Genomic DNA, 22853 nt, shown 5'->3' on the forward strand with positions numbered 1-22853 from the left:
AAAATCCACTTATGTATCCGTTTTAGGTTTCATGCTCCAAAGCATAGGATAGACATAGCAGATATATATATATATATATGTATCTGTAGAGAGCGAGTAGCTAGGCCTGAACCACAAATGGTAGAGATGGTCCAGATACAGTTGTAGTCAAAAAATCTGTAAAGGAAAATGGGGCCAAAGTCATAATTCCATAGTGGAAGTGCAGCGCCGCTAGAAGAGAGGGCTCCTGTACGGGGAGGGCGGTGGGCAGTAAGTGCAGTTAGTTTATTTTATTACGCAGCGGAAAAGCAAACCACTTGGCAGAGCCAAAGAACCAAAGAACCAAAGAACCAAAGGACCCATTGTTTCACTCCGGCCCGTGCTCGACACCTTGATTCCGACAACCCCGAGCCCGGAGTCCTGCGCACCTCTCTCATGCTCAGCGCTCTCTCTCTCTCCCTTTCTCTCAGTCTCTCTGCGAGGTAAGCTCCGCCCTTATAGATGTGACGTGGGTATGCGTACCCATATATAGAGGTGGGGAAGTCAACCGGTTTCCAATTCGATTTGTGAACCCGGACCAGACCGTAAGCGAGCGACAGTCGCTGCGGCTTGTTTATTGCCAACTCTGCCTTGGCCCGGTGCGCAACGGTTTCGGTAGCGAGTCGGAACAATATAAACGGCTCTTGGTTTGGTTTTTTCTTGGTCCTTGAAAGTGACGGAAAATGTTTGACAATTAGCGAAAACATAGTGAAAGAAAATCGAATTTGAAAGAGAAATAAATACAATTTGTGCGTGAATTTAGACTGTGATTAGCCATATCATTGAAGTAAGAAGAGTGAAGAAAAGGAAGGAAATACGAGCTCGAAACTAGAAATGGATATCAAAGCGTCTACACCGCCAGCCGCGACCGTCCTCGAGACTGCAATCCCACCGCTCGGCTCACCCTCCATGGAGGCCAAGGCCCACAAGGTGGCAGCGGGTGGAGGAGCCAGCACCCCAGCATCGGCGGCCGCGTCAACAGCAACCACCACGGCCACATTCCAGCACATCTTCGAGCAGCTGGTGCAGCAGAGCGGCGGCAGCCCCAAACTGGCGCCCAAGCAGCTCGAGCACCTTCGACACCTGCTGGGCAACGTGCGGGACGCCAAGAACCTGCAATTTCTCGTCGAGAAGTTCAAGAACTTCGAACAGTTCCACGAGCACTACGCCGGACAGCTGACATCCAACAACAACACTGTGATCTCTGCGGAAGGTGAGCATGGAGCTTCTGTGGAAGCGCGGCAGCACGGCAGCACAGCAGCAGAGCCGACGGCAAAGGGAAAACTGTTACGAAGGTTTTCCTTTTAGCCGGAAAGCGTTTGAAATTGCTTGATTACAGATTTAATTAACACAAATTGCCGCCGGACACGGACTCGGACATGCCAGGACAATTTCTCTCACTCTCTCTACTGCTTCATGTGTGTATGCGTGTTCACAGAAATGTTTTTTGCATTTACATGCACAGGGGAAAATTTGAGACAGAAATTATAAGCTAATTGCAGGACGCGGCAATTAGAGGGATTTTCCATTTTCATTTCCCCCGCCTAGATTACCCTTCGCTCTTCGAAGCGCTCTACATTCTCCGTTCTTTAAGCACAGTTTGTTTTAATTTCGTTAAAAATGCATAAAACCATCAGGAAATCTGAATATCAGAATATCAGGCAACATGTTGCCTACTTTCCAGCATGCAGATGCAGGCGTGACAACTGGTCATTAGGGGAAGGGCAGGGGGATCTGGCTGCAATTACTGCTTTTACCTCGTTAAAATCGCAAATAAAGTTGTGTCCATGTGTCCTTGTGTGTCCTTATGTGTGTGTGGCCGGACTAAATTTTAATACTTTGGAAATTGCTGACAAATTTGCATAGAGTCCCCCGACGAGAAGTTGTCGTGCGCCTAATTGACTTTGGCAAACTGTTGGCAAACAGGCTTTTAATATTCCTGCTCTCTCGCTCTCACTCTCACACACACTCTACCTTTACTTTTCTGCAGATAGCAGCGACTTACTGAAGGACAATGCAAGGAAATTCGGGCCTGGCGGACAAACGCTGACACCACGCCACACAATCGACGCCATTCTGGGCCTGAAGAACCGCAATGGCAAAGCGGAAGCGGACGGCGATGGTAAGCCAACAAGCGTCATAAATCAAAATACCAATTCTGCGCAGAGCTTGATCCACTAGAATCATTTTGGCATTTGTCGGGCCCACTGGGTGCCGTCATGAAAGGCAAATCGATTTCAATTACCAGCTCACAGTCCGTCGGAATCAAGAAACACAATCGCAAAATTATATTAGCAATTCTTTTTGCCTTGAATAGAGCAGGGGCTGGGGGTCCTGGGCAGGTCTTAGGGGGTGGCTAAGCGGGTAACTGGCGTCGGGGCTTGCACTTTGGCAACGCCTCAAGATGCACGACAGCTGATAAGCAATCAGTCAGCGGTAATCGTTCATATAACCACCAACAGAGAGGGGGGACAGAACCACTAAGAAGAACCACTACATTCGAGTATTCCGACGATGCGCTACCCAGTATTCAGATTCATATATTTAATAGTTATAAATATAAATTAGGTCAAACAAATTATAGAAAAAAAATAGTAACTAAACATAAACTTGATGGATATTCATATTTGAGAAGCAGAATATTTAGATGCATACTCGTCTATGTTCTAGCTTTAGCTATTATTGATCTGGATCTTGATCCTCAGCTAGAATAGAAATCGTTTTCCTAGTCCGAACCTTTCCTTTTTCTTGTAACACACTGTTTGAATGTGGAATAATATACTCTTCGCATTCAGGGTACTATATGAACTGAAACGAACGGAGCGGAAATCATAGATGGGATTAGAATCCTTTTCCTTTGGTTTTTGTTTAAGTTTGCTGCCTTCTTTGAGGCCAATTTAAACTTTTTTTAGCTCAGTCTCGGGTGAAATGGCGAATTTTTTTGAAGGCTTTTTAACTGGATTATAGTGTGGATTTGCGGTGCCAGCTGGTGATGGCGCCTCCTCCGCTCGCGGGTGCCACAAATATTCTCCTGCACGTCATTTATAATTCATTTCCCGTTTTGTTTTGATTGCCGGCAACCGATTTTCGCCCGAGCACGCCCACTACCGCGACTTGCGAAAAATGGGTGGGCATTGATATTTCCGCGATTATGAATCGCCTTAGCTCTGAGCCCTTGGATGATCCCAGCAGCGAGGTGAAAACTAAAGGAGTTTCCAACTGTTGGAGTGTATATCGGAGCTGAAAACCCGCTGATGTAGGCTAGATCGTAGTTTAGTGGGCTTTTAAGTAAGAAAGGTGTTGAGATACACATCCCCTTTGTTTTAAAAAACAGAAAAATGCGAATTAAATTATATTTTTTTTATTTCTTACCATTTATTTATTAAGAACCCACCAAAAAATATTAAGATAATTATGAAAACTGAATGAAAAATGGAAAGTGTAAATATATAATTTATTTATAATTTAATTAATAATTTATAATTTATAAGAAATAGTTTTATTTTCGCTCCTCTTGATCACTAAATTTCATTTGCAAAAACTTCTAAGACCAATGGCAGAAGTAGATATGGTCCTTCTTCTCCAGTTGTACACTTTATTTCACCTTCCCAACAACTATCATCTCACAAGGCACTTAGAAATAATTTCATTTTCAATTAATTCAATTAAATTGTTTGCGTTCGCATAAACCTCCAAGCAGACAACAACAAGTTATCGAGACTTGTTAACCGCACGGACAGTCGACATTCTCGATACCCTCTGATCGGAAAATTCATAGAATAACCCTGAGTACCGGTTACAAGTACAGGGTATTACAAGAGTAATAGCAGAACAAAATGGCGCTGGCTAGAAACGGCAAGAGCACAGGTTAAATGGCCACAAATTAATTAGAAGCAAGCAAATTAAAGGTGGGTTAAGCAGAGGAGTGCGTGGGAGCGGGTGGTCGGAGAGGCAAGTGAAGTGCTACGGAGGAATGGGGCAGAAGGGGAGGCGCAGGCAGTGGCCCAACCAACTGGTCTCGCATTTAAGCCATAATTAAACTGGCGGCCAGACACAAGCCATCAAAAAGCATTTAAATTGACAGCTGGCGGCAGTGGCTTCGGCTGTGGCGGTGGCGTTGGCGTTCCAAAATATCAAGATAGAGACAAAGCGACAGAGAGAAAGAGAGAGAGAGAAGGAGAGAAGGTGGGAGAAGAAGCACTCATTAAAAGCGCAGGAGGCACAAGTGCATTAGGACCTGATGTGTAAGCTGCATACGTTGCTCCGCATCATCAAGATCAAGATAACCAGAAAGAGATAGGGGGAAAAAGACAGAAAGAGAAAGACGTAGTGGGATCTGAAGCAATTGAAGTGATCCCAAGCCGCGATCCATCTACACGAGATCTGTTAAGCAGTTGACGCGGCATTAAATTGAGCATTAAGTCATCTTAATGATTTTAATGCGTGTCCGTGTCCGAGTCTCTGTCCGTATCCCTGTCCGTATTCCTGTCCGTGGCCGAAGCGTGGCCGCGCCACAGCGTGCGTCGGCGTCGTCTTATTAGCCGCTTTTGTACATGCCATGTACATGCCCCTGCCACAACAACCACTTCACTTTTGTAGCACTTGTGATTGACAGTTTTGTTTATGGCTTGTTTTGCTTTTTGATATGAACTCGATATTGGATCTCTTGCGCCTCTTGCGGCTCTTGCGCCGGAAGATGTCGAACCGATGTTCGAATGTGCATTTCCTTTCAGGGCCTCTACCTGTTTGGGCCATGACTTTTCGAAATGCTGTATGCTGGGCTTTGTTGTTTGTGGCTAATAACATATCAATTAGGCCGCCTAATGGCCAAGTATTTGCCCACAATGGGAATCTGTCAAATCATCATTAGGGATAGACAGTGAAAGGGAGAGGGCAAGGGAATCGGAATGGGAATGGGAATGGGGCTAAAGAAGTGACGCGATTAACGTCAATTTGTCCCTCAGTCTGGTCGGGATTCGTAGGAAACGGATCAGAACAAATTAGAGCAGAACGAGGCTGGCTCTCTTCGATGTAACTTTTATCGCGGTCTAGCATCTCCCTTCCCCCAGTAGCAAAACCTTTTAGCCTCTGATAATCGAATATTTACTGCTAATAAGAGTTGAAAACTCCCAAAAAAACCAACGCACAAAATTCGGCTGTCAAATTTCCAGCTGCCAACTTTAATTGCCAAAGCAGCTAATGGAGAGTGGCGGAAATCATTTCTTAATTGAAGTGTCGATCAGTTGGCTGTGCTGTTCGTCTAGGACTGAATGAATACCCAGCTTGGGCAACGAACTTCGCTCGATCGAATCGATGAGTGAATGGCACATGAGCGTTGTTCAGGCGGTTTGTTCAGTACAGCACTCGGTAGCATCATTGCTTCATTATTTATGAATAAGGCTTATAGTTTTTATCCAAAGCAAGAAGGCCAATTAATTTCCCGTGCATTTTTCTTGCTGTAAGGATAAATTTGAGAGCTATCCGAGCCATGGAATTGTATCATGTCAAGGCACTATCTAAACTTTTGTAGGGAAACATTTCGGAAGTTCAAGCTGCGCCCTTTGAATATATTCATCACATCATTCACACTCTTTCCAATTGCTCGTGAGTATACCACTCTCCTCTCCCCTGAATCACTCTTGGGCACAAAAACTTTTGTCTTAACCTCTTTTTTCGCTGCTCACGCAATTAACTCACGCACTCCGTGTGGGCCCCGCTCGGTGGTGCCGGCTACTGTCTCTCACCTTGCCTCATGTGGTTTCCATTCGCTGGCGCATATACCTGGTACCCGATTCTGGTTCGTGTCGAGTTGGGAGTCTTTTGTGCTACTTCATTTACAGAGGCTTTCGGAATGTTTTGTTGTTAATTTCATTAGCACCACAGTGGCTCAGAAAAGTCGCATGCTGGGCGTGTAAATGTCGATTGATTGGTGAAAATATTCGGAGAGGTTAATGCGGGGCATTTACGATTTGAAGTTAATTGGCCAAGACGTTGACCCAATTAACCGAATTGAGGAAGAGTATCGGCTATGGCTGTGAAGCCCATAATTACATTAGACAATCGTTTGGGCGAACGCTCTCGGACCGACTTACATCAAAAAGCAATTAAACAAAAGACCATCAGATAATTACAGATATTTCTGGGCCTGCGACTTCAAAAGTCGGGGTTTGACGGAATAATTGGATTTCTTTCTATTCTCCTGCTCCGGCTCCGGCTCCGACTCCATCTCCGCCTCGAAAGCCAATTTAGCATAGAAATTGAATTTGGTTACACCAAAATCCAGCCCACAAACTGCACAAAAGTCACTGCAAACAAGAGCCCCCCGAAAACCCCACCCGCCCCGCTCTACAAGCCCACATTGCCGCCTGGCACTGGAGCGGCGACAACTAATGACTTCCTTGCATGTCACGTGATATGCCCGACCGTCAGTTGGAACGCCCATTAGGGACCAAATACCATACCTCCTCATCTAAGCCAGTTCCCCCTAACAGCCATACCCTGCTCCTTCTATTTATGTGTGCCTCTCAGCCTTTGGTTTTCTCGGAATTTTTATTGCCTCACATTGTAAATACGAGGCGGCTAATTGAAAGCCGTTTATTAGTGGGTGGGCGGCCAACAGGTCTAACAGGTCCAAAGGCCGACACCAAAGGCTCACCCACCAACAACCACCAAATTAAATAACACGTTGTTATTAGCCGGGCTGGCGGGCTCTTAGCCACCCGTCTAACACACGGCTTTATGACTTGTCTGCCTCATTGAACATACTAATTAAAATCGAATCAGGTGACTGAGCAGGTGAGGGGAGGCGGCAGCCACGACTAGACTATGATCTAACAAACGAAATAGTCCTGGGAAAAGAGTGAAAAAGTCCTGAATATAATACTAGATCGATCTGACCCATACACATTTCCTCACTGCCTTCCAGGAGACATGGACCCCGCAATGGGCGATGAGGATGCCACGGATCTGCGCTGTGGTATGACGCTGACGCAGCTGCGAAATATGGATCAGCACATGGCAAGCATGCTGCAGCAGCACGCCAAGAACGGAGGAGTCTTACCCTACGGCACACCAACTCCTCCCGGTGGCGGCCAGCAGCAGCAGCCGCACCATGGCGGGCAGATGCCAGGCCCGCCACCCCAGCCACAGCCACTTCCACAGGCCGGCCACCACCACCAGCCCCACCATGCCCCGTTCGGCTATCATAATGCCTTCGGTTTCGGGCAGAGTCATGGGTATGGGCAGCAAGAGGACGCGGCTGGCAATTACCTCAGCTCCATGCACCAAATGGTCGAGGCCAATCAATTGCAGACCGCTCCTCAGCCTCCGCCGGCGGCCCCACCGCCACCGCCGCCCAATTCCTATGGCAGCCACCAGCAGCATTTGGCAGCACTGGCTGCGCATGCGCAGGAGCAGCACCAGCAGCAACAGCAGCAGCATGGAAAGTATGCCAAGTCATCGCCCACGACAGCAACTGCGGCGGCGGCTCCTCCTGGAGGCTACTTTCTGGATGACCAGACGGCGCCTGGTCTGCCGACTGCTGCCGCGCAGTCGCATACACAGATGGCCAGAGGCGGCGACTACGACGAGCGTTCAATGTCCTCCAGCAGCGAGATGGAGGAGGACGAGGATGATGCGGCAAAGATGCAGCTCGACGGTGACCAAGGCAACATCGATGTGACCACGCCGCCCACACCCGGCGACCGAGCCCTAGCCAGCAAGCGCAAGTACTGTGATGAGAACGAGACAAAATTAGCCAACGGCCAGCAGCAGCAGCAGCAGCAGTCACAGTTGGCCAATTACACCATCCGAGCTCGGAACCTGGACGAGGTGCAACAGCAGCAACAGCAGCAGCAACAGTCCCACCAGCAGCAGCATCCGCAGCAGCAACAGCAGCAGAACTTTCAGCACGAGTACCGGAGCAGTGGCAACAATGCAGCCGAACATGGCGATCGTCTGGCTGGGGACACTGAGAGCCTGGTCAACGGTAGCTGCGCCTCGAGTGAGGATCTCAACCAGACCAACAGCAGCGAGCAGGGCGAGAAAATCACATCCGGCAGCGATGATGAGGGTGGGTGTACCAAACTCTACTCTAGTCCCATGTCCTGCTCTGAACTTATTATAATTTTGCACTGACCACCTCCAGGCCAGGACGACAACTGTGCCAAGAAAAAACACCGTCGGAACCGAACCACCTTCACCACCTACCAGCTGCACGAGCTGGAGCGGGCCTTCGAGAAGTCGCACTACCCCGATGTCTACTCGCGCGAAGAGCTGGCCATGAAGGTGAACCTGCCCGAAGTGCGTGTCCAGGTAAGCTATCTCCGATCCCTCCTACTACCGATGCAGGTTCCTCTGTCTCGACCTCTGCCTTATTCTATGCACTGCTCTGTTCTGCTCTGCTAATTGTGCAATCAACGTGTCTGTGTCTATCTGGAGCCGCAGACGGAGCCAGGCTCCGGAAATTAAATAATTTCCGTTTGCAATTTATTTTAACGAAATTAAGCTGTGCCAGCTATTCAGACCTTCCATCCTCATCTAGGAAAGGTGCTAAAAAAAAGTATATATCTTTTTGCGATTTGACAAGGATTTATAGCTGGGTGGCAGGTGGGCGAATCGGTGTGGAGGGTATATTGTGATAGCTTGCGATTCTTCCAGACTTTACTCGTTTTCCCCAGCTATCGGTTAATATTAATTGAAGAGATACATAGTACACAAATCAATCAGAGCTTATTTTCGAACCATTTCGTACAATCATTTTCAATTCAAACTTGATTAGTTTTCACAGCCGCCATATCATCAATTACATCCACTGCATAACTGAGCCCGAAAACCCGTTTGATTCATTGGACGATTCATTTAAAATTTTCATTGCCTATTGTCCCTCTGGGGATCCCTTTCTGTGCAGTAATATTTGTCAAACTTTGGGCATAACTTTCCTCCAAATGCCTAGAACAATTTATGTCTCAATTGCGAAATGACAACGCTAAAAGAGTTTCAAGTTGGTCGGTGGCCCATTCAATAAGTTTTCCTTTCTTTGGCGGAGAGAATTATGCATTTTATGCGACTGTGCGCCTTTTATGCTCCCCGTGGCAGTGGCTGTGGCTGTGTCAGTGGCAATGTCTGAGGCAGTGTGGCAGGATGCCATGCCATGTCTGGCAGCCATTCGTTTCGGGTGGCAAATTGTGACGTGAACGGGCAGGGCGCCTCGTAAATTCCATTCACGGCGGTGTAGCATAAAATACGCTTTACCAGAAACTATCGACGTGCCGTAGTGGGTGCCTTGGCGGGAAGAAGAAGGAAGGCTCTGCTTTGAGGCTGCTCCAAGTTCTGGAGTGGACCAGGCGATTGGCATAGTTTTCCAGGCAGCGGCGACGTAAGGAGTAAGCTTCCTCCCTCCCCGGAAAATGTACGGGACATATCAAATTTCATGATTTCGTTTCGTTTCCTTAGCCGACAAATCATTTTTATTGACTAAACATTATCGTGCCACAGCCAGAGCCAGAGCCAGAGTTGGCGACACTGTCGTCGTTGTTGTCGCAGTCGTAGTCGTAGTCGTCTCCAACACAACCCAGGACATAAATAAATAAACAAAAAGCAACAAAAATCGTATATATTTATAGGTATACGAGTATCTATAGCCCAACTGTATAAACGAAATACAAAAGTAATGAAGCGAAATCGCATAAAAATTTCTCCTTACACCGGGTCCGGGGTCGGCCCTCATGTGTCACTTTGTCAAATTGACACGAATTCAAATTATGCCAGCAGGACCCGAAACGGGCCCAAGTTTCGAGCAGGAGCCGGAGTGGGAGCAGGATTTGGAGGGAGCTTTCGAGGACCCCACACCATCCACCCAGGGAACCAGGGATCCAGAGACCGAGGGCAGAACGGAACCCTTTGACTCGTTTTTTCGATTTAGTGGGGTGCACACATACCCTTAACATACACATTCCATACCCTTTCCACACCACACCCAATACTCTCCCACTTTCTGTGTGTAATCGTATTTGCGGTTAGTTTGCATGAAGTTCTAGTTATCGTTTTCTCCTTTTTCCTCCTTTTTTTTTTGCTGGGAAATTGCTTGGTGTGCAACTCGTTGAAGGTGGAAATTTGTTTTGATTAAGTTTCCACACACATACACAGTCGTACTACCTCGTAGGCTGGAAAAAAGGAAATTGTAACCACAGTTGACAGAGTTGTTTCTTTTCAAAACGCAGTCAGCCATCCACCAAATACAATTTCTCGTTTAGACGAGTTCATTTTGGGTCTCGTTTTAGATTTTTTTTCTTTATTCCGTTTTCTGCTGCTGTCATTGCATTGTAATAGATTTGCTAAATGTTTGTTTAAAAAGTTTGATTGGATTTTGCATTTGTGTCGGAATATTCTCTGTGGCTTCTTTGATTGTTGTTTAAATGGCAATATTCCTATTCGCATTCGTTGGGAGACAGGACAAGGACGAAAAGGGCCAGAGCCCAGATATCGAATGGGAATTGTGTCATTTTGTGGTTTGTCCCAGGACAAAGACGACAGCAATTAGGTAGTCCAGAGTAGAGCATAGGGATTATCTGCGATGGTAACCAAAACAAAACGCGTTAAGCCAGCAAATTAAATGGCAGATTAACGCCCAAGAACAGCGCCTCAGCCAGACAATCATTAACACTTGCCAAAGTCGGGCCCAATCGCGCTTCCTTCCCCTGAGAGCTCGGGCATATGGCCGGCTCTCGCTGGATGACAATTACTTTTGTTTGGATTACACGCTGTCAGGGCTGAGTGCGCTTTGAGGGTTGTCTGCCGCTCAGTGAAGGGTTAAAGCCGGCAGTCGACTCAATCACACGCCGCATTAGGCCGGGGGGCTAAAACAGTTTAATTAAAACTTAATGCGGCATGCCCGAGCAGAACGAATCGAGATATCCCAGGAAGATACATATGTATATGTATATGCACTAGTGAGATCTGGGTCTGCATGTCTTGGTTTAGTTAGCCGAACAAACATGACTATTGCCATGTGCAACGACAATTTTTATTGGGTTTATTAGAAGCAAAAACAAACGGAGGCAGCAGACCTTGTGTCAATTATTTTGCATAGTCAAATGATTAAATATCGTAAACCTGTCAAAATACCCTTCAATGCCAGGAGGCGAATCATATGAGTAATCCTGTGTAATAGTTTATTTATCTGCATACGAGAATATTGCCCATACAACATGGGTGACGTGACAGAGGCAGTGGCAGTGCCCTGCCTGGGGGCGGGGCTTCTCTGTGGATGTGCATAAACAGCAAACAAATAAAAATGTCATTTCACTAACAAATAAAATAGATTTTTATTGCATTCCAGTATTTGCCCTCGCCTGTCTCCTCCTTTGGTTTTAGTTTGAATTCGGATTTCCCTCCTCGACATTTCCCCATTTTTATGCTCATTTCGTTCTGGTTTCTGCTTCGATTATTTTTTATTGAATATTTACTTCAACTTTGGCATTCGTTCCCTCGCATGACCGTTTTATCGACGTACCGTACCCACGTACCCACTCTCCCGCCCTCCATTTGCTTCCACGCTTTCGTTTTCACATGTCATAATAATAATGCATATTAGGTTCATTTGTTTGGCCCCCCAGCCCCTTCTGCACTGACAGCCCAGCCACCAGGCCCCGACCCCCGACCAAGCCCCATGAAATCCTATACAAATCTAATAATGAAAATGATCGCAAGCTGCCATCATTGTGGAATCGGGGCAAACTACTTGTCGTATTGAATATCTTGTCGGGACTATCAAATAAGCAAATCGGGCAAATGGGTAAACTCTGAATACCTAAGTGGCTGGTCCTGGTCCTGGTCCTGGTTCTAGTCCCACTGGGAAATGGTGGGGGAAAATGCGGCAGAAAGCTTTGCAACTTGTTTAACGTATTGTCGGAGAGGACTGTCCCTTAGGGCATTCAGTCTCCTTGGGGCAGGGCAGCATTCAATAGCCGTTTATTAGGCACTTGCCCTGATTTGCCAGTATGACCTGTCCGCGGTAATGTCTTGTACAATTTCCTTTATTTTCAAGTGCTATGCGATGAAATATTCAGCAGACTCAACCGACAGCTGCCCTCAAGTGTCGGGGGCAGCTATGATGGTGTGGCCAGGGCGTTCTGAGGGTGGGTGTGGGCCAAACAATTAACACATTATGCCACCTTTGCATAACAACAACTACTACAACAACAGGGACAGCAACAAAGGGGAGGGGAATAAAAAGAAAGCCAGGGAAAACAAAGCCACCGCAAGGGTAAATAAATGTCAGGTCACAAAGGCAGACTTACATATAGGGGACAAATTTATACGTATTTTTATGAGGATTACACATCTGCCGTTTATAAAATGTGTACTTTTATCAACTGTCAAGTGAAACAAAAGACGAACAGGAGCAAACTTCAAAACACTGAAATGAAACGCCTAATTATCGGTTGGGTTCCCCGACAAATTCTTTATGGAAATACATCTCGTCGCTAGATAGGGTGTCGAGCTGTAAAATTGTAATAGTTGGAAAATGTTCGAACAATTCTTAAAATTTGTTTGTTAATATTTAATTACAAAAATATAAAATTTATATGCGTACAATACTACGTACAATAATTGCCAGAAATACTTTGAAGTATTGAACATTTATCTATAATAGACTTGATAATAATTCCTTAGCTTGTCAGTCTGATCCAGTTAGATGAAAAACTCAGGAGAAGCAAAGCTTCTTATTCCAGGTGGAAATCTTTTGGCGGTGGATAAAGAACAACCGGCTAAGGCTGAGGCTGGTCTCGACAGAAGTTCGCCGCTTTCAATTAGCCCTCATTAGAGCCTCGACTCACAAAGGAGAAGAATGCCGCCTGCGATCGGGACACTCCCACGCGGAATCCGTGTCGCACTTAATTAAACTTGAAAGCCACAAAGAGAAGTTGGAAAGGAGATAGCAAAAGAGAGAGAATGGAAAGATGGAGATGAGTAAGAGAATGACGACGCAATTGCCGCGCGACTCAAAGGAATTCCAGCGGACGGCTACTGGGACTGAGATGCCAACGGATCTGGCAAGGACAACATTGTCGGCATCGGCATCGTTTGTGTTTATTTGCAATGGCATCCAATTTCAGTCTTTTATGCGACTTATTGAGTTTGCCCTGCTCTGCTCGATGCCATCGTTTGTCCTGGCCCTGGCCCTGGCCCTGGCTCTGCCAAAGGGTGTTCTGGCTCTGTATGTGCGTTTGGATTTGTGTGTGAGCCCGGGGCCAATTTTAAAGCCAGCCGCCTCTCGACTGTGCCTAGACCGCCTTTTATCTGCTGCTCAAGTTTACATAGCGCATCCTCGCCAGGACTCTTCTCTCAAAGACCACGTGTGTGCACCATTTAAGCTGCGAAACGTGTCTTTGTGCTCCCTGTTTGCCCAAGTTCTGCCCCCATCATGGATGCTCTTTTTAGCACTAATAAACTCACTATAGCAGATGAGGCAGGCGGCAGGAGGCGGACACGTGCCAAGGATTTCTTTTAGGAGCTGCCACTAAAGATCAGTTTCTTGGCAGTGCCCTTCACATTCAACGTTCAGGACTCGTCTCCAATTCACCGTAACCTGTCAACACATTTCAATATAAATGCATAAATCAAATGGAATGAAATTATAAATCATAGGCCCCCGCCTCCCAGTCCCATTCACCCTCGTTCGGGTTGCTGTTGCAACCCCTGGCCCGGCCGAATGGAGTGACAGACAGGCAAACAAACATAACCTCACTTGACATCGGGGGTTCACACAACGGATGAAAGACATCAATCCCCCTACCTCGGCGCGCGCGCCCAATATGTTTGGCTTAGAGCGAAGAAAAATATGAACAAATGTAATCAAGCGAAGACAATTACAATTACAATGAAATTATTTCCCATTTTGGCATCGCTTTTTTTATGGTAAATTACTTTTGGCAAAATCCCCGGAATCCTTCGATGCTGGCGGTTCCTGAGAAAACGGCCAGGGCAGCGGCAGCTGCTTCCACCGGGAAGAAAACCTCCAAGTGTCAAGTGGGGGTAGTGTTCGAGGTTGTTGTTACACCCCTCGCCGCGCAGATTGTTGCTTATGAATATTATTCAATTTGATCGCCTAAATGCTTTGTAATGAGTTGCACATCTGTTCATGTTTTTTCTGCTTCTGCCGGAGTCAAAAGTGGCAAAGGATGAAGGACCTATCCAGCGGTGCGGGTGTTTTCGGGCATTATAGTATTATTGCATTATAGCTTTGTCCCGGGTCGGATGTCGAGGATGAATTCAATTAGGCGGCAACATTTTGATGACTTTGATTCGGAATTGTGTAATCTGCGTTCGAGTTAACTCGTTTCGTTTGCCCTGTCCTCTCCATCAGAGATACTCGTATCTCGTATCTTGCAGTCGACTCACCCATCTGCATCTCTCGAGTGCTCTCTGCTCTCTGCTGTCGGTTTAAATGGGCACTGGGCTTAAGTTGTCAAATTAGCAGTCACAATACTCGTACCATTTCAATACTAATTCCGATACAAAGTCAATCAAAGTTCAACCCAAAGAGACCCGAGACAGGTAAATGGTTGGGGGACATGGACATGTGAGCGATACCCGAAATTGACTTAATCAGCTTTACATAAATGCTTATTTTGACAACACTGTGGGAGGGGGAATGCGGAGCAGATCCGATCCCCACACACGCTAACTATGCGGGGCCCAAGCGGCTTATTATAATTTTAGACATCATATTTATGAGACCCAGGGCCCGGGACCCGCGACCCGAAAGGAGCTCCAGTTGGGCCTCGCTTTTCCGCTCTTAATTAATTCCCGCTGCCTGCTAATTGGTTTTATGCGTTTCTTCCACAAACTCCTATTGCGGCCGCATAAATCACAAAACACTTAAACAATTTTCCGTGCTCCGACCGGGTTGATTATGTGCTAATTAATCACCTAAACAAGTTCTGCTCCGGCTCGCAGGTGGAATAACAATATTATTTTCGAAAGCACGCAAAATATAATTAAGTTATCAGGCACAACTATGGAACCTGGCCCAATTTATATTTGTCATAGAAATATGTTATACCCTCCCAAGGGGAATGATGTGCTTTGCCATCAGAGCATGGAGGCATTCATGATCGGCATGACCAGCCGCTAGAACAAGGCCCATCTGCCGCCATTCTCTAGTCCCTTATTTTTGAAGAAATTTAGGCTCAAAGATATGAATGCAGGCTGTCAAGATATGGCCACTGCTAGAAGTGATATCCTTTCTAAGCCCACGTTATTTGCAAGACAACTTTTCTGCTGCTGAACTAAATTGTACCGAACTTCGAACATTGCAGGTTAAATTGAACTTTAATTGAATCTAATTACTATGTACAGCATGTAACTGTCATACGGACGAACGATCTGTAAGAGTAACTGAAGCTTCGGTTCCCCAGGAAAGTCCTCATTTCTTGATCCCGTTCCACTGCTTGCGACTGTTTCAAATTAAAAATGCGTCAACAGAAATTTGTTTCTGTGCTGGGGAAGGGGAAGGAGAAGTGGCAGGACCTAATGTCTGAGTCGGCATTCCAATTCCAATTCCCTGTGCGACAGTTCGACGGAGCAACATCAACCCCGCCAGGAGCGGAGTCCGCCCATGGCTGGTGTTTGTCGTCCTTTGTAGCCGATTTAACTGCTTATTAACTGTGCGTGCGCCCGTTTGTCCGTGCCCTTGCCCGGGCTGCTGCTCGGCATGTCAGCGAGTAAATAAATAGCTAATTAAATACAGGGTGCCACGTGTCTCCGGGCAAACACGCCCCGGCAAACAAGGTTCCCAGCCCCTGCCTCTGACTCTGGCCAAAGTCAGGCCGCGGTGAACAATTGAAATCCTAAAGAAACCTGAGCGCTTGATCGAGTGGGTGTTGGATTTGATTCTCGCTTCGTTTCGTTTTGTCCTGTGTAGCATTTCCAGGTCATGAGATTGAAGCGCTTTCCTTGACTTTTCCTTCGCCTCGGCGACATTTGAGGCGGAGCCGCTGTTGCCAGCGTCTGCGGCTGTCAGAGAATCGAGATTTGTCGTGTGTTTGGCTTTCGATTACAGGTTTGAATGAAGAACTACGACTGTAATTAGGAAGGGGTGCGAAAGTATGGGTAGTGCATGGATTTCTTATAAGGATACTCTTAAGGGATGGCAAACATAATATTAATGACTGCTCTTCGTCATCATTTGCTTCTTCTAAGAATTATATACCTTGGATATCTTGTATATATGGAGCTATATACAATAGGCGGACAAGGATTCTATGACCGTCGGTGTCCTCCGAAGAGAACTTTCATGTAAATATATTGTTCTTAAATGTCTGTCTCCAACAAGCCAAATGAGAATACTTTTGGGGGTCCTGATTCTTCACCAGAGCTTGGTTCAATGAATTAGAATCAGAATCCTCATGATGAGTCCTCCGACAAGTCTCCCTCCTCCCTCGTCGGCGGCTTCGAGTGTAAACCAATATGCTTGTCGGCTCTTAAACTAATTAAAACATCTTGCGGATTGTGGTCGTCGTCAAAGCTTTTGTCTTCGCTCTAATTTGTTCTGAGTCCCGTCCCACAAAAGCAAGCGAAACAGGATGCTCGAGTCTCAGTCGTCGTCGTCGCTCGGTGCTGAAGAACGAGCCCCGGAACTAAAAGCCAACAATGGAATAAAAAACATGTCATAAACTACCAGGGCAAGGACTCCTCGCTGTGGCTTTGTCCCTCCGACTTCGGTCTGGAATTATGACAGCCCCTGGATGGATGGATATATGGACACGGTGAATGGAATTGGATTGAATGCTTCATGTCTGTCTCTGTTCAGGCAAAAGGCTGGGCCAGGCATATAATTAGGCTCCCCTAACCGGGATTTGAGGATTTTTAATTGAATTAAAGCTTGCACAACGGAACACTGCTGAGACGACGCGACGTTCGCGAAGAACCCTTCCCTGTTCCCATGCAGTTTGCATTTGGGTTATTAACTTAGGCGCCGCTATCAATATCCTTGAACGCAACGGGTTGTCCAGAACAGTTCGATTCGCCCCTCTAGGGCCGAAGGTCTCTAATTGCAGGCCATGCTGGGCAATATTTTTGTTTCTATGCAATTAACTCGCTTATCGGCAACGAGAACGAGTCCGAACCAACTGCATTCGATGGCATCAGGGTTTCAATCAAATTGATTGAATTGCATGACAAACGGGCGGCACTGGGATAATTATAGCTCTGTTCAAGGGATAATGGTCGTGCCGTAAGTAACTGGAGTTGCAAGTTGATTCCCCGAGCTGATTTCAGGTTCAACCCACTGGGAGGGAAAAGTGGAATAAAACATGACACTCTTACCACTCTTACCAAAGGGATTCCTTTGCATTTCTACTATACTATTCAATCCATTCCATGCCTTCACTTATCTGTCGTCGTAGGAATAACGTAGAATACTCGTCACATTATTGTAAGACCCAGTACAGAGATTCTACTAGAGTCCTAGAAACAGTCTCTGTCCTACCGTACGTTTGTTCCATTATATTTTCAAATTTCTCTCAGTTTTTTTTAGTGTAGCCCCGCCCGCCCATTTTCCATCAAAGCGAGAAATTCCACCTTGTCTTTACATTTCAATAAATTTTGGTTGACACATTTGTAGTCCTACCGATTTTCAATTTGGCTGCCACACGAATTTCTCCGAGTGTAGCCTTAGGTTCGGGTAAATGATTTGTCGAGGAGGCCTTAGCCACAAACACGATCCCGGCAACCAACCGACAGAATAACCTACCAAAAACGGAAGTATGAATAATCCAACAAGACCTGTGTAATATCAAGTCGAGCTGCAACAATTCTACCCCCATCTCTTTCTCTCGCTCTCTCTCTATTTCTCTCTCTTTCTCTTGCTCTTTCTATATCTCCCACTCACTCACTCTGTCTCATTCCTCTCTACACAAGTTGCAAACAGTTTTATTAAGCTGCTGAAGCTCTTGTGTGTTAAAAGTCAATTTTCCAATTTGCAAACTGTCAGAAACATTCGAAAAGCAATTTCTGCCACACAGCGAGTGAAAGAGAGGGATGTCTGGCTGGGCGAGTGAGAGCGAGCAATATAGGGGGAGTTGCGTATACGCCTTGTATGCTGTGTGGGTTACTTCTACTTCTATGTGCTTTCCCATTTTGGGGCAGTAACGACACTTTGCGGCCGAAGTTTTCCAATAAAACGGCAAAACTTTGCTGCGAACAAAATTAAAGAAGACGACAAGGAAAATGCTAGCAAAGAGACGGAGAGAGTTAGAGTGAGCGAGGGAGAGTGAGAGGGAAAGAAGAGATGATGATGATGCTAAAGTGGGCTCCGCACGGGAGACATGGTGATGGGCTATGGGGTGGAACTGGGGACACAAATTGTTTGCTGCCAATGTGAAGTTTATGAAAAAGATTAAAGTTGAAAAGTGGTTGCCTGCTGGGGATGGAGGAGGTGGCGCACAGCGCACCCCAACCGGGTGATGAGCTGGGGGTGTGCGAAGGTGGGCTTGTGGTGAGTCGCGTGCCCCACATGAATGCCAAATTGCTGCAGGCCTGCTCGATAGAGGGGCGGTGTGTGGGTGATTGAGGTTGAGAGGCCAGCGCCAGCGCCAGCACCAGAGTCAGAGGAAAATGTATCAAAATTGAAAATGGCTGAAAATGTGGATGCGTGTGCTGTGTGGGTGTGTGTGTGTATGTGTGTATGTGTGGGGAAGTGCTTGTTTGTATTTATGTCTATGGGGTGGAAAATTGAGTTTGGTCCATGTCAGAGCAGAAGAAGGCGCGACGAGTGGTAGGTGGTGGGTGGTTTGTAGCAGCATCAAGAGCCAAAGATGAAAGCAGACTATTTTGCCAACTTTTGGGTGGATGGCTCTCTCCATGATGATGATTATGATGCTGGGGGCGTGCCACCCGCCAGCATGGAGCTCTCTCTTTTATCATTCGCTCTCTGTTGCTCCCGCTCACTGTATCTCTCTCTCGCTTTCGTTATTTTCCGCTTGTGGGGTTGTGAGGGCATTTTCATTATGACGCGCCATGAATGGAAATTACAAAATTGATTTTGATGATTTAATTAAAATGAAGAAGCACAAACTCGACAACCTACACCCTGCCTCGCATCTCCGCCGTATTTCAGCATTCTCTCTGGGTATGTGGGTGTGCCGTGTGTGTGTGTGTGTGTGAGAGAGAGAGAGAGAGGAGTTGAATGTGGCCTAAAGCTGCTAACTTTAATTTATTTTCTTCGTACAGATTTGTGAGACAGGAAATTAGACTTTCTAAATGGGATTCCCATTTGCCGGAGCCACGGGGTGATCGGAGCTTATGTGGAGTGGATATGAGACTGAGAAAGGGGGGAAGGCACTCAAGAAACTGGAGAACTTTTGTTATTGCTGGCTGTCTGCTCTGCTAATTGATATCTGACAGATATTCGGGATTACTCATTTGATTGGGTTTTGATTAGCATGAAATGAGTTTTTGATAGTTGCAAATCAAAGGGAAATTATGTGCAGTTCTCGTAATCTTTTTCGACAATAGAGGTTGATGGCTTTACGCTCTGTAGTGCCATTTTACATTATCATGTCCTTAGAGATGAGAGCTCTAGTGAAGAAATACTTAATAATACTTAATAATACTTAATAATATGTCATATAAATCGAATGTTGGTCAAAATTACATTAAGAGAAAAATAGTTTTCTTTTGGAAACTGTAATATTGTAAATATTCGCTCATTTTGGCAATAAGGAAGAACCGACACCTGTTATACATGCCAAATATTGATTTCGATATTTTATCTCTCAACGGGATTTCGCAGTTTGTTGTTCTCTTGTTTATTTGGGTAAAGTAAAATTTGAGGTGGGATTATAAATAAATGTGTTAAATATATTAAGTTTTAAACATCTGCAGATATTTTCATATTTTTTTCGCTCACAAAATGTTGGATTTATGTATGAGCCAAGCTCATTAGCAATCGGTTTTTACTCGCAAGAAACTATTTGCGAGTATCCAGCGGTATATTTAATTGAAAAACATGTATGTTAGTATCAAAGAGTGGAAGTGGAAGTTGGCTTTACTTATGAAAAAATCAATTGTGTAAACGTAGATCAGTATCTGGACAAAATATGTCCCTTCAGCTTCATACCGTGAGTATATCGTTTTATCCCGAATATCTTAGAATATTTTGTTTTACTATATATCTAGTAATGTCAAGTAAATTGCTATCCTTTTTAATAGTGGACATATTTTTAATTAAGCCATTTCAACGAGCATTTTCCGACTGGTGAAATTCGTTTTGCAAATCAATTTCGGGCAACCAGAATAATTTTACGCGCCATTATCTTTAATTAAAGAGCCACAGACGGGCGACACGAAACCACGAATCGTACACAAATATATGTACATACATATATACTTGAACACATACATATGGACTTATACGAGTATCTAGTAGAGTTGGGTGAGGGGTTAAAATATATGTAGTCGTATTTGTGGCAAGAGCAGCAGCAGCTGAAGCTCAAACTCTGGCTAAAAACAACACACAAACAGCAACAACATTTAATGGTAATGAAATTTTCATCAGGAATAATTTCTTATTAATTTGCGCAAATTGCGTTTAATTACTTTGAGCGTGGCAGAGGTTGGTCAGGACTGGGGGCTATGGAAACTCATTCTCTGTAGGTGGCTTTTATGGGTGTTTTGCTCTCCCTCTCTCTTTCTCTCTCTCTCTCTCTGGCAGTGCCTTTCCCTCAGTTGAAGCCACTAATTAGACAGGCACACTAATACACACTCATTGTTGCGATAATTCTAATTAAAGCGAAGGCGAACTAATTGGATGTTGCCTAACGGGACTCTGGCTCGGTGTGTGTATGTGTGCTCAGCCATTTTGCTTGTCTGGCTGTATCTCCTCTGTGCTTGTGTTCGTGTGTGTGTCTGTTTTCATTAACAATTTCAGCGCTGGACGCCATTTTGGTTTTTGTCTTGCTTGGAGCTTTTTATCTTCCGGCATTCTATAGCTGTCTCTCTCTCTCTCTCTCAGCCCATTCTCTCTTTCCCATTCGCCCCCTTGTCTTTCAGTTTATTCCGTTTTCTCATTATGCTTTAAGGCCGTCTTCCGTCAGTTGTTCTTCTGGCTGCTCTTCAGAGACATTTTGGCGCCTGATTAAATTAGCGCGTTTCTTGTCAAGTGATTAATTTAATTGCTCCGTGCGCTCTCTAAGCAAACTAATTAGCTAACCGTCCTTCTTCTCTCTCTCTCGCAGGTCTGGTTCCAGAATCGTCGGGCCAAGTGGCGTCGCCAGGAGAAGTCGGAAAGCCTGCGTCTGGGCCTGACGCACTTCACCCAGCTGCCTCATCGCCTTGGCTGCGGAGCCTCTGGTCTGCCAGTGGATCCCTGGCTGTCGCCGCCGCTGCTGAGTGCCCTGCCAGGTGAGAGTCTCATATTCAGCACTCTATAGCCCCTTTACTCAGACCAATCTCTTGCAGGCTTTCTATCGCACCCGCAGACGGTGTACCCCAGCTATCTGACCCCACCGCTGAGTTTGGCGCCCACAAACCTTACGATGAGCAGCCTGGCGGCCATGGGACACCATCACGGTCATAATGGACCACCGCCACCACCGCCCGGCCACGGACACGGACTCGGACACGGGAGTCTGGGACACGGGCATGGGCATGGACATGGCCATGGGCATGGCCATAACCAGCCCCAGCCACCCCCGCCGCCGGGTCCACCCCATCCCCATGGAGGCCATCATGTGGTGCCGCTGTCCCATCTCTCGCCGCACCTGTCACGCATGTCACCGCACGCCACATCGCTGGGCTCCCCCCACCACGGAGTGACGTCCGCCAGCCTCACCCCCCACTCAACCCTCCATAGCAGCCTGCCACCCACCACGACGACCGCAGTCTCGTCCTCTTCCTCCTCCTCCGCTTCGCTGGAGTGCAGCGGTCCGGACGTCTGCATGTCGCCGCAGAACTTGAGCCTCTGCAACGCCGACTCCAACGGGGAGGCGCGGGACAGCAGCGACCTGGATGCCGGCAGCAGCACTAGCAACCACGGCAGCGGCCTGGACAAGTGCGCGACCAATGCCAGCATCGAGCTGCTCGACGTGGGCCGGGAGAGTCCGCCACCACCTCCGCAAGCATCGGTGAAGCACTCCTCGTCTCCGCCGGCGGACATGCGGAGCAATTCGATAGCCACGCTGCGCATCAAGGCCAAGGAGCATCTAGACCAGCTCAACAAAGGCCTTGTGTCCATGGTCTAGCCACAGAAGGTTACTAGCATCCGCTTTGCGTCACCATCACCTGCACAGCAATTCCATTCCTCCCATAATCTTAGTTCTTCTTAGTTCAGCTCCAATCAAAATCCTCTGAAATCAGCTATGTTTTCTATCTTTAGTCATTAGTCTAGAGAATTACATGTTTTAAGTCTTTTTTTTTTAGTTATCTACATGCAATCCGGCCGTGGCGTACGTTTGGTCCTCAGAAAGACCAAAATAACCTGCCTACGGCACTGCAAACTGCAAGCCAGAACCAGTGAAAGAGTTTCCTATATCGTTCAACAGAACTGTGCAGAATGTAATTTTAAAATTTCCATTAATTCAACAGCAAAGGACAAAAAATAAGTCTAATCATAAAGCATTTAGCACAAAATAAATATAAACAAGTTTTAGCTCAAAGAGGCATTGATTAAATGGGAAAGGGGCAGGGGGATAGTGGGTTTCAATTAGCAGGGGAGCTAATCAGGAGCAATCAATAACCCTAACCTACTTGTCTGGCCAATTATTAGGTCTTATCTGCCTCATTGATCGCACCCGGGAGCTGTCAAAGTCTCATTAATGACTTGATTAATA

At 46.3% G+C, this 22853-nt stretch overlaps 1 protein-coding gene across 1 annotated transcript; it reads left to right on the forward strand.

Moving 5' to 3' along the window:
• The first annotated feature begins 556 nt into the window (after positions 1-556).
• LOC117188421 (retinal homeobox protein Rx) lies at positions 557-22665 on the forward strand. Its single transcript, XM_033392280.1, has 6 exons — positions 557-1231; positions 2009-2140; positions 6944-8089; positions 8165-8331; positions 21261-21426; positions 21484-22665. Exons 1-6 carry the CDS (start codon positions 853-855, stop codon positions 22263-22265), a joined length of 2772 nt encoding a protein of 923 aa, XP_033248171.1. The 5' UTR covers positions 557-852; the 3' UTR covers positions 22266-22665.
• The last annotated feature ends 188 nt before the right edge of the window (positions 22666-22853 follow it).

The sequence above is a fragment of the Drosophila miranda genome, chromosome 3, assembly GCF_003369915.1.
Source record: "Drosophila miranda strain MSH22 chromosome 3, D.miranda_PacBio2.1, whole genome shotgun sequence".
Lineage (NCBI taxonomy): Eukaryota > Metazoa > Arthropoda > Insecta > Diptera > Drosophilidae > Drosophila > Drosophila miranda.